The sequence below is a fragment of the Sinocyclocheilus anshuiensis genome, unplaced genomic scaffold, assembly GCF_001515605.1.
Source record: "Sinocyclocheilus anshuiensis isolate Anshui unplaced genomic scaffold, SAMN03320099.WGS_v1.1 scaffold614, whole genome shotgun sequence".
In the NCBI taxonomy this organism is placed as follows: domain Eukaryota; kingdom Metazoa; phylum Chordata; class Actinopteri; order Cypriniformes; family Cyprinidae; genus Sinocyclocheilus; species Sinocyclocheilus anshuiensis.
In genome coordinates this window covers 568,571-579,580 of record NW_015542367.1, presented here as the reverse complement: position 1 = coordinate 579,580, position 11,010 = coordinate 568,571, and the positions used below count along the sequence as shown (strand labels likewise).

The following is an 11,010-nucleotide window of genomic DNA, read 5'->3' as shown; positions in this document are numbered from 1 at the left end:
CAGCACTGGGTTGTATTTAACCCAGCATTTTTTAGAGTGTACCAGGAGAAGAGGGATCTCTCTCGCTCTCTCTCTTTCTGTATGCATATGTGTGTTTTCACATGCATATGTCTGTCATGATTTCCTACAGGTTCTGCGTGTGGTTTCGGCAGATGCAGTTCAGAGTATTACCTACTGATGGCAAAAGTCAAAATGCAATGAAAACAATTATTGTAAAAACTATTAAAAAAAAAAAGCCTGCTAGGCTACTTGAAATAACATATGATCTTATAACTATGTAAGTGTATTAAAAAAAAAAAGCCTGCTAGGCTACTTGAAATAACATATGATCTTATAACTATGTAAGTGTATTAAAAAAAAAAAGCCTGCTAGGCTACTTGAAATAACATATGATCTTATAACTATGTAAGTGTATTAAAAAAAAAAAAAAAAAATCATGACATGAATATAAATAAACGTTTAATAATTCATCATTTTCAAGTTTAAATAAATGCATTTTATTAAAAAAAAATATATATAAATTAGATTGAATTAAAAAGTAAAAAAACAAAACAAAACGTAATTTAATAATTTAGCATGAAAGCAATCACAGATCTTAATGCAAGTGGTGTTACTGCAACATAAAAAATGCCAAAAAAAAAAAAATATATATATAGAGAGAGAGAGCACAGCAGTCAATGATAAATTAATTATAATTTTTAATGATAATAATTTTTAATGGTAACAATTTTTGATAATTTTTTATGATAACTATTTAGTGGGACCTTCAAATAAATTAAGTTTGATTATATATATATATTTTTGGGCTGATTTTCTCTCTCTGTTTTTCTGTCTGTTCCATTAGATACGCAATAGTATTGCATACCATCAGTATGTGGATGCAGAAACTGGGAGTCCTGATCAAGAGCAGCATGTTCTCATTCAACGGGATCTAGACCAGAAAACTGGACTTCAGGACTGTAGGATTATCTGAGCATCACTAACAGTGACTGGACTCCTCGCTGCATATCTCAGATCATCTATTTTGGATTATTCTTCTGAGGAGGAGTTTATTTGGAGAGCATGATTACTTCCAGAACAGGAATACTAGAGACTAATCTAGTTTTTGTGGGCAAATTCAATTACAGCGGCGAATCCCTCATGTGAACAGAGCAGCGTCTAATTTGTTTTGCTGTAGGACGTGCATTGACTTCTGCAGTTTGTGTGATCTTTCTTCGGCAAAATCAAGAGTTCTGAATGTTCACAATGTGTTTTCATTAAGAACTTTCTCTTGGAACTTTATTCCCTCCATATATTGGGACGAAAGCCATTCTGTTTGCTGTTGGTGTGGAGTTGAATCAAATGGCTCGACCCGGCTCTGGAGTTCTGGTGTCGCTGGGAGGTGGATACTCGTCTCAGAGCATGGCTAAGGTGGTGGTTTGGGAATGGCTGAACGAACACGGCCGCTGGAGGTCGTACAGCGCCGCCGTTTGTCATCACATCGAAAACGTCCTGAAGGGAGATGCACGTGGCACTGTCATACTGGGGCAGGTGGATCCACAGCTCGCGCCCTACGTCATAGACCTGCAGTCCATGCATCAGTTCAGACAAGACACAGGTGAGTCACAGAGACATGTTTACTTATGTAATGTGGATTTGAATTGAATGTGAAACGGTGCATTCAAATCAGTTCGCAAATTTATGAGTTGAATGCACTTGAACGCCATTCAAGTCGTAATTACGATTCAGAAACTCTGAACTTTTGGTGCATTCAACTCAAGTTGGGAGTCAGGTGTGTTCAAGCAAAGACTTTAGATATATTAAGAATAAACCCCGCCTTCTAAATAAAGAACCAATCGCCAATAGACTGCATTAGCACCCGCCCACTTTTTCAGTGCTGCTGGTTCTGAAATTATTTTTCCCATTCATTTTTCCCATAGGGATTTTTAAAAAGTCTTCGTTAAATTGTTATACGCCATGAACCAAACCAACCAGCTATGAGGATAGTCACAACATCACAAACTTTGATTTGAAGCACAAAAGTATTTGAAAAGCAGAAAAAAAATACCAAGATACAAGACTGTGAATTTAACAACTTAAATGAGGGAAAGAACTACAGTGCCATGAAGCACTGCGAATGATATATGACGGAGAAATGTAAAACTATTAATTGAAAGTTTTTGGTTATATCTATAGATACAATGTATTTTAAGTTTATTGCAAAATATGTATATATATACAAATATTTTAGTATTTTGAGAGCGTAGGGAGATCAGCGCAATTATGTCATTTGCAGTGCATTCATGGGAGTGGGCGGAGCTTCAGATCTCTTATTGTGCTCGGTTGTGACTAGAAGGGATACAGCCATGGCCGGAAGTGACGCAATATAGATTTTGCAAGACTTGCGTCACTTCTGGCCGTAGCTGCATCCCTTCTAGCCGCAACAATAATTTTCAATGCTGCATGTACTATTGCATCCGCCATATTTTCTCACTGACACGCCCCCAACTGAATGCATTTTTTTCATTTACAATAAAACTAGCTAAGTTGCATATACAAAATATCATAGTACTATGCAATTACAATAAAATACTGTATATAATGATTCAATTTTACAGGACCTTCAGATATAGAATAAATGCACAAAAAAGCAAAAACACACATAGTGTGCATTCTTTATTCATCATTTTGTAGAAGTAGTCTACAAAAAATTAAGCAAGAAAATGGTACATTGCCATCTTGCTCCAATCAAAGTGACTCGCATCTGTTGTCATAATTACGACATCCCAACTCGTAAATACGAACTTCCCAGGAGGACTTGAGCGCACTAAATGTGTAGACTAGTTTCTAACCAGTTCCCACACATCAAAAGCACACCTTTCAAGGTTAAACGTTCAGCAGAAGTGCATCAGCAGAGAGACTGGATGGATCGTTTGAGGGAAGAACTCGTGTGATAGTGCATGAATGCATGCGTGTGTTTGCGGTATGTTGCATTTGAAGTCAGCTAGATGAACAAAGACAGCTTGAGGGTTTTTGGATTGTTTGGGAAAGCTGTGCAGTTCCTACCAAGAGCAGATACTCTCTGAAGACCGTCTCTCTCCCCGCACGCACACACACAGACACACATTCTAACCAGTTCCCACACATCAAAAGCACACCTTTCAAGGTTAAACGTTCAGCAGAAGTGCATCAGCAGAGAGACTGGATGGATCGTTAAATTAAATCAGGGTTAAATTAGGACACATGGGATGCTCTGTGGAAAACCGAGCTGTGTGTTAATTTGGTGCATGTTGGTGTTCATTACAGTACAGCTTTTGAGTGTGAAAATTTCCATTTCTATGGCAACAACATCACTAAAAAGTATTTCAAAATTCATGTTTTCCTTCAGAGTTTGGTCAGACAAACAGATGGTCCAGACCTCTAACTCGCATTGGTTGAGTAAATGTTCCTGTATCCTGTATCGACTAGATCAAAGAGAAAGTACTTTAAAGAAGGCACACATTAGCTTTGATGTCGCTGCCATGTGATCTGTATGCTGGTTGCTTCGAAACCGCAGTATTACACTGCAAAATAATTTTCTTGTTTTTCAGTAAAATATCTAAACATTCTTAAATTAAGATACTTGGGGATTAAGAAGCAAAAGACACATATGATTAGTATTTTTCTGAAGAAAAAAAAAGATCAAAATTAAGTGACTTTATGCTTTAAACAATAACAAATATCTGTCAGTGGGGTAAGAAAACTAAAACTTGTTTTCTCTTTGAATTAAGTTTATTTTTTCTGACCACAGTGGCTGATGTTTTTATTAAATTCATTTAGCTATTATTTTCCCCAAAAAAAAGGGGGAAAAAAAGACATTACCTTCTCGCATAAATGTTTCTTGATTTAAAAATGTTTAGATATTTGTACCAGTGTTATTTTAGTGTCATTGAGATATATTGTAGTTTTTGTTAATATTTTTAAATAAATTAGATTTTATTTATATATTTTCTGCTTTCATGTTGTGTGTTTTTGTTATTTGTTATGTTTCACTAGAGACCTTATTTATTGTGCTACAGAAATAGTGAAAAGTGATAGTAAATAGATAATCATGAATTTGTTATTTTTTGTTGTTTTTAAATATGTCTATGTATACCTTTTTATTCATTTTTATTTTAGTACATCAAATTAAACTAAATAAAAATGAGAAATGTTGCCTTGGGAAACTAGCTGAAATAAAATAAGTAAACATTTTTTATATATTTTATTTTATTTTAGTTAATATTTATTTTATTTAAAATAAAAAAAAGTATTGTTTTAGTTAACTAAAATAACCCTGATTTGTACAGTAAAACAAGACAAAAATACTGAGTAAGAAAAACATTTTTTTGCAGTGAAAACTTCTAAACTAGTTTATGATCTTGAATTTTAATGCAATATACTAATAGATTATTTCATTTGCATTTAAGCCTTTGGCAGGTGTACATTTTATCAATTCATTTAGCCAGCAAGACCTATTCAGACAGCTTCATTATGTTTGATGCAGAACAACAAAGTGACTGTACAAAGTAGCATAAACCAGCATAAACTACTACATTTTGTCAGTACTGAGTCATGAGTGAAATCAGGTCTCTTAGACTAGATGGGTTCGACTCAACTTTGATCAGAAATCTGATGTAAAATCATCAAAATGTAATAATGAAAAGACATTTCTCTGTATTGTCGTAGTTACAGCATGTTGCCTTTATAGGCCCAAATGTGTTTGTGTGTGTACAATTTTGGAGCACATGGGTAATATTCTGGATTGAATGTATGCATGCTTATTTTAGGTGTCCTGGTTCTTCCAGATGAAGCTCTCTTAATAGGCTGTAGAGTTCTGAGATCTATCTGTTTGTGTGTGTGTGTGTGTGTGTGTGTGTGTGTGTGTGATGCTGGTGTCCCTCCATTACTGCTTGGATATGTGTGATTTTCTTTGAGGTTTCCTCATGTGCAGTAAGTATGGGACTGAGTCTAATAAACAGCAGCTGTTGCTAAGGTCATACTGACTTCACTCAGCCCTGCAGAGAAAATTACAAGACCAGAACTCCTCGTTTCCTCAGCCTTATTTCATGTGGGATACAGTACATGTAGAAAAGAGTTTGATGAAAGTTCTGCTCGTCTCTACTGAGATGTTAGGGCATTGTGACTGGTTGCCAGGGCATTGCTATGTGGTTGTTAAGGACGTTTTTGTCATTTTTAATGCTGTTGTTTTGTTTTCCCAAAAAATTTTTTTAGCACGTTACTTTGTAGAACAGTATTTAGTGCATTCTGACTGGTTGTCAGGGTGTTGCTATGTAGTTGCAATAGTGCTGTGGAATGTTGCCAGGACATGTTTTTTTAAGCATGTTTTTATGCAGTTGCCAGGGTTTTCTAAATGTTTTTTTTAGCATGTTGTTGTGTAGTCACTAAGGGGTTCAGATTGGTTACCAGAGTGTCGCTATGCAGTTGCTGTGGTGCTGTGGATTGTTTCCAGGGTGTTGCTATGTTCGTTTCTTGCATGTTGCTATTTAGTAGCCAGGGTGTTCATATCGGTTGCCAGGGTGTTGCTATGCAGTTGCTGTGGTGCTGTGGATGGTTGCCAGGGCATTGCTATGTGGTTTCTAAGGTGTTTTAAGCATGTTTTTATGCAGTTGCTAGGGATTTCTCATTTTTAGCATGCTACTATGCAGTAGCAGGCTGTTCTTATTGTTTACAAGGGTGTTGCTATGGTGCTGTGGATTGTTGCTATGTGCTGTCTAAGGTGATTTTTATGCATTTGCTAAGGTTTTCTTTTCTTTATTTAACATTGCTGTGCAGTAGTTAGGTGGATCTGACTGGTTGTCAGGGTGTTGCTATGCAGTTGCTGTGGTGCTGTGTGTGTGGTTGCCAGGGCGTTGCTATGGTTGCAAATTTTTCTTTGATGTTTTTGCATGTTGCAATGTGGTTCCTAGGGTTTTGTTCAGCTGTTTTCTGGTCCAGCTGGTGGAAATGCTAAAGTAGCAGCACAGCTCTCATGATCTGAGCAATCATTCACGTCTGGAGCCGGATGATGATCACACTCAACTTTATTACTCACTGTTAGAGATTTCATCACATCTTTGATAAGGAATGACTGCTCTTTGTGTGTGTGTGTGTGTGTGTGTGTACCTGGTATTTATCACGTTATGGGGACCAAATGTCCCCACAAGGATAGTAATACTAGTAAATTTTGACCTGTGGGGACATTTTTGAGGTCCCCATGAGAAAACAAGCTTATAAATCATACAGAATTAGTTTTTTTGAGAAAGTAAAAATGCACAAAGTTTCCTGTAAGGGGTAGGTTTAGGGGTAGGGTTGGTGTAGGACAATAGCACATACAGTTTGTACAGTATAAAAACCATTACGCCTATGGAATGTCCCCATAAAACATGGAAACACAACATGAGTGTGTGTGTGTGTATGTGTGTGTGTGTGAGAGTGTGATGAACGGCAGTGTGAGATGTGATTGTGTGTGTTTGGATAGGGTTTAATCTCTGGCCAGACTGAATTGATCTGTTTGTCTCAGGAGAGAGCCTGTGGTTTTCTGCAGGATTGTAGACGTCTTCTCTTACACGTCTCACACAGATTTGAAAAGTGACACTGTAATCATTTGTTTTGTTCAGTTGACTGGTGTGAAGTGTGTACTTTACAGCAGGCCAGAGATATACAGTATTGAAGGGCGTGTAGGATCCGCCAGTCAATATTAAATCAATATTAATATCAATATTAATTATCAGTCAATCAATATTAAAAAACAAAACTGACCTAAAACTGAACTGACCCGTTATGCAGTCTTCCTGTAGCACAAACATTAGTGCATGACACTAACAATGCCAATGTCATGGGTTTGAGTCCCAGGGTATGCAGGATTCGAAAAATGTAGGCTATAGCTTGATTGCAATGTAAGTCACATGCATCTGCCACATGCATAAATGTAAATGTGAACTTTCGAAGAAATGTACTGTTATTTGCTAGTAGTAGCATACCCTACAACATCTAACATTAACGATGGGTTGCATAACAATAGCTGTAGAAATTCAGATTATTATTATTATTATTGATTATTAGGGGTGCGACGATAAATCGGTTCGTGGATCGATTCTGCAATTTCCGCAAATGCATTGCGATTCTCTCTTGAATTGATTCTTCGAAGTGTCACTTGCTTCCAGTTCCTTACACACACAGACCACTTGAACCTAAAATAATCATTCAAGGTTGAAGCGAATTACAAGAGTGTTCACAGTGGGCTGTGTTTATATTAATCTTGCGTCATAAAAGCATAAAAGCCGAGGTGCAAGTACATTTAGCCACTTACATTACTCAGCCAAACGCACGAGCGCTCTTCTTGGTGAGCATTTAAGTGTGCGGTTAAAAACTCGCCTAGAGCGCCATCTGCTGTTAAAAACTAAGCTCAGAATCGATTCCAGAGAGAATCACGATGCATTCGGAAAATCGAATCGAATCATTTTATCGTCGCACCCCTATTGATTATTATTTTTGATGATGATGATTATTATTATTAGTAGTAGTAGTAAACTGATTTATTATTATTATTTTTAAAAAATATATATATATTTATTTTTCTTTTTTTTCTGATGTACTTCTTTATCATTATTTTAATAGCATTAATTATAAACCAGGTTATTTATTATTAATATATTTGTATTTATACATTTTTAATTTAATAATTTATTTGTTAATTTATTTATCTATCTATTTATTTTTTCTTTTAACTTTAAGTCAGTGCCTCTCATTCTCTACATCTTTATTATTATTTTAATAGTTTTAAAATCATTATTTTAATAGTAATTTCAGCATTTTGGGATTGGCGACTTATTTCTTATTCCGCATATAATAAGAGAGCATATTGATTATAATCAACAGATCTTAAAAAACACTTTTTAAAAAAAGAAAATAGGATGGAAAAATAAGAATTCGAAATATTATAATATTGAATAGGAATCAGTTTTCTTGCTGCTAAAAATAAACATTCTGCTGGATAACAAGTTTTTAACTGCAGCAGGCATCAAATAGCTGCTTATTTGCATAATTATTTTTCGCAGGACAATCACTGTCACTCATATTGCTGAAAAACATTATAAATTGACCTGACAAACCATGATGTCATGGAAACGCTTTTATGATCGTCAGTCAACGGTGGCAGAGATAAATCCACTAATTTACTAATATTTCATAGCAAATGCAATAAAATAAAACAACATGCCATGGCAAACATATTGAAAATCAGTGTGACTCAATTTTTGTGACTCTAATTTAATCATAATAGCCCGTGGTCCCTGGTTGGCCAGCCACTTGTGTGTCATGAATATTAATTAGGCTATGTGATATCTGATTGGCTGAAAGGCAGATGTTAGTAGGTGAGCTCTATAGTCATAATAAGAGTAGATTAGCTTTTTATTGCAGTCCAGTGCCAAAGCAGCCGGTTGGCTGGCGTTTGTGCTTGGTGATGAAGTTTGTTTTATGCATCTGGCTGCTTTTTGCCCTTCATGCTGCTGTCAAATAGTTTATCTGCCAGAAAGTAGACGGGACGTGTTTCTAGTCGATTCTAGAGGTGGAGGGGTCAGGTGTCTTTTATGATTGTCTTTGGCTGTGATCTTTCGGTTTACCTCAGAGACGATCAGTTGACATGTTAAGATTTTCACAGATCTGTTTTGTCCGTGAGAAAGTGATTTGTGAACTCTCGAAGGCTTATGTATGTGGTGTGTGGTCACGAATGTGTCAGTGTGTTCTTCGAGTACAGTTTTGTGTTGTGCAAGTGTTGTTTGTAGGACATTTACGTGAATAGAGTCTCATACCTGTGTATTCTTACTGAGAATGAAACTTATGAGTGTGTCTGTATGTACAGGTAACGTGTGGAGAGCAGTTTCCCAGAAAACACAATAAGGGTTCAAAAGTTCGGGTTCAAAATACTTTTATTCATCAAGGATGGATTAAATTGATGAAAAGTGACTAGTGAGTAAATACATTTATAAAGATTTCTCTTTCAAGTAAATGCTGTTCTTTCGAACTTTCCGTTCATCTGTGAATCCTGAAAAATAAAATGTAGCACCGTTTCCACAAAAATATTGTGCAGCACAACTGTTTTCAACATTGATAATAATCAGAAATGTTTCTTGAGCAGCAAATCAGCATATTAGAATGATTTCTGAAGATCATGTGACACTGAAGACTGGAGTAACGATGCTGAAAATCACAGCAATAAATGACATTTTACAATATTTTCACATAGAAAACAGTTATTTTACATTCTAATAATATTTCAAATTTTTACAGAATTTTTGGTCAAAAAAATGCTGCCTTGATGAACAGAAGAGACTTAAAACTACCTCTAAAATGACCCTAAACTTTTGAATACTAGTTTATGTTGGAGCCGCTAGTTAATTTCTGCACCGTTAATGAAACAAATCATATTGTGAAAAATTATGATGGTTTCCAAACAGGTTTCCTTGTTGCTCTTCCCCTCATCTTCTATTCGTCATGCACACAGATAGCCCCGCCCCCAAACTCACGTCATTGGCTGAGTCCGAACACACCAGAAACTATTTAAACATCAGACACAGCAGCTTTAGGAGTCGTGTGTATTTTACCGGCCGTCTGACAGATGAGTTGTTGAACTTACAGGGCAGTTCATTACTGCAACCTTTTGTGTATTAATATCACACGCAGAGTTTGCACACTGAAGCATTTTAAAACAATTAACCTGTAAAGGTTATGTAGGAGAGCCAAGACACCTCCCCCCTCTGTCGCTCTCTCTCTCTGTCTCTCTCTCTCTCTCTGCAGCAGCTCCCCATGCGGCCGATCCAGAATGGAGTAGCGTACGGCCACAGTTTCCACTTTGCTCATTAGGAATGACAGCCAAAGGTGCTCTTAGAAGGAACTGCAGTCTCAAGGTGAATTTTAATCAGGCAGAACATGCCACGTCCTTTAGTTCTACTATTTTACTTTCTGACACCAAGTTTGATGATTATTGTTGAATAAAATTAAAACCATCAAAAAAGTCTTTGACATTAAAATGAATAAAAACGAAATGAATATACTTTATTATGAAAAATGAATAAAACAAAAAAAACGAAAATGAAAATAAAAATGGAAAATATAAAAATAAAATGTGTTAAAAATATTTATAAAAACTGCATTTTATTATATTTTTATTCTATTTTATTCCATTTATTATATGCATTTTATTACATAACTGCAATTATTATATTAATGATAATAAAATAAAACTGCTTTGTAGATTGTTCTTCTTAGCAATAGAGCAACTGGAAAACAAACCAGAAAACTAGATTTATTTATTTACGTTGCTTAAAGAAAATGCAAGTGATGTCAAAGTCTTTGATTAATATCACCCAGTGTTATTTTAGTATTGAGTTTTCGTCTTACTAAAAACTTACTAAAACTTCTGTTTTCAAAGTTTTAGTAATTTTGTCATTTTTATTAGTTATTGTTGCCTATGTAGTTTTATCCATGTTTATTTCAGTTTTAATTATTTTTGTACTTCAAGTTTAACTAAATGAAAATGAGAAATGTTTCCATGGCAACTAGTTGAAATAAAATAGGTTAATTTTTACATTTTATTTTTGTTTCTTTTGGTTCAATGTTTTTTTTTATGGGTTTAGTTTTAGCTAACTATAATAACCCTGTTTCACATAATTCTTTGACATGCTCCCAATTCAGGCGCTCATCTTAAATAAAAATCCTTCTGACATGTTTTGAAGGAATCAAAATTACAATCTCCGCCCCCAGATAGTTTGATTGGAGGCTCCACCCACAGATAGCGTGTGAGAAAAGTGGAGGTGTTGAACCGTTCTGGTTTATGACGGGGTTTTCCACTGAATATGTGCATGAGCATCTGTGAGATAACGCATTTTGGTTTTCTCTTGCAGGAAATACAGTGGTCTTATCTGAAATACTGTGCATCACTGCAAAGCATCTACTGTACCTCTGAGTTTACTGTAGTACTTCATACAGTATGTGTGTGTGTGTGTGTGTGTG

General features: G+C 35.6%; 1 protein-coding gene across 1 annotated transcript in view; it reads left to right on the top strand.

Moving 5' to 3' along the window:
- The window catches only part of dtx1 (deltex 1, E3 ubiquitin ligase), a 48,764-nt gene that overhangs the window by 3,224 nt on the left and 34,530 nt on the right, over positions 1 to 11,010 (top strand). The window contains exon 2 of the mRNA XM_016491170.1: positions 845 to 1,597. Coding sequence (XP_016346656.1) covers positions 1,342 to 1,597 — 256 coding nt within the window. The 5' untranslated portion in view covers positions 845 to 1,341. The remainder of the gene's footprint in view (positions 1 to 844; positions 1,598 to 11,010) is intronic.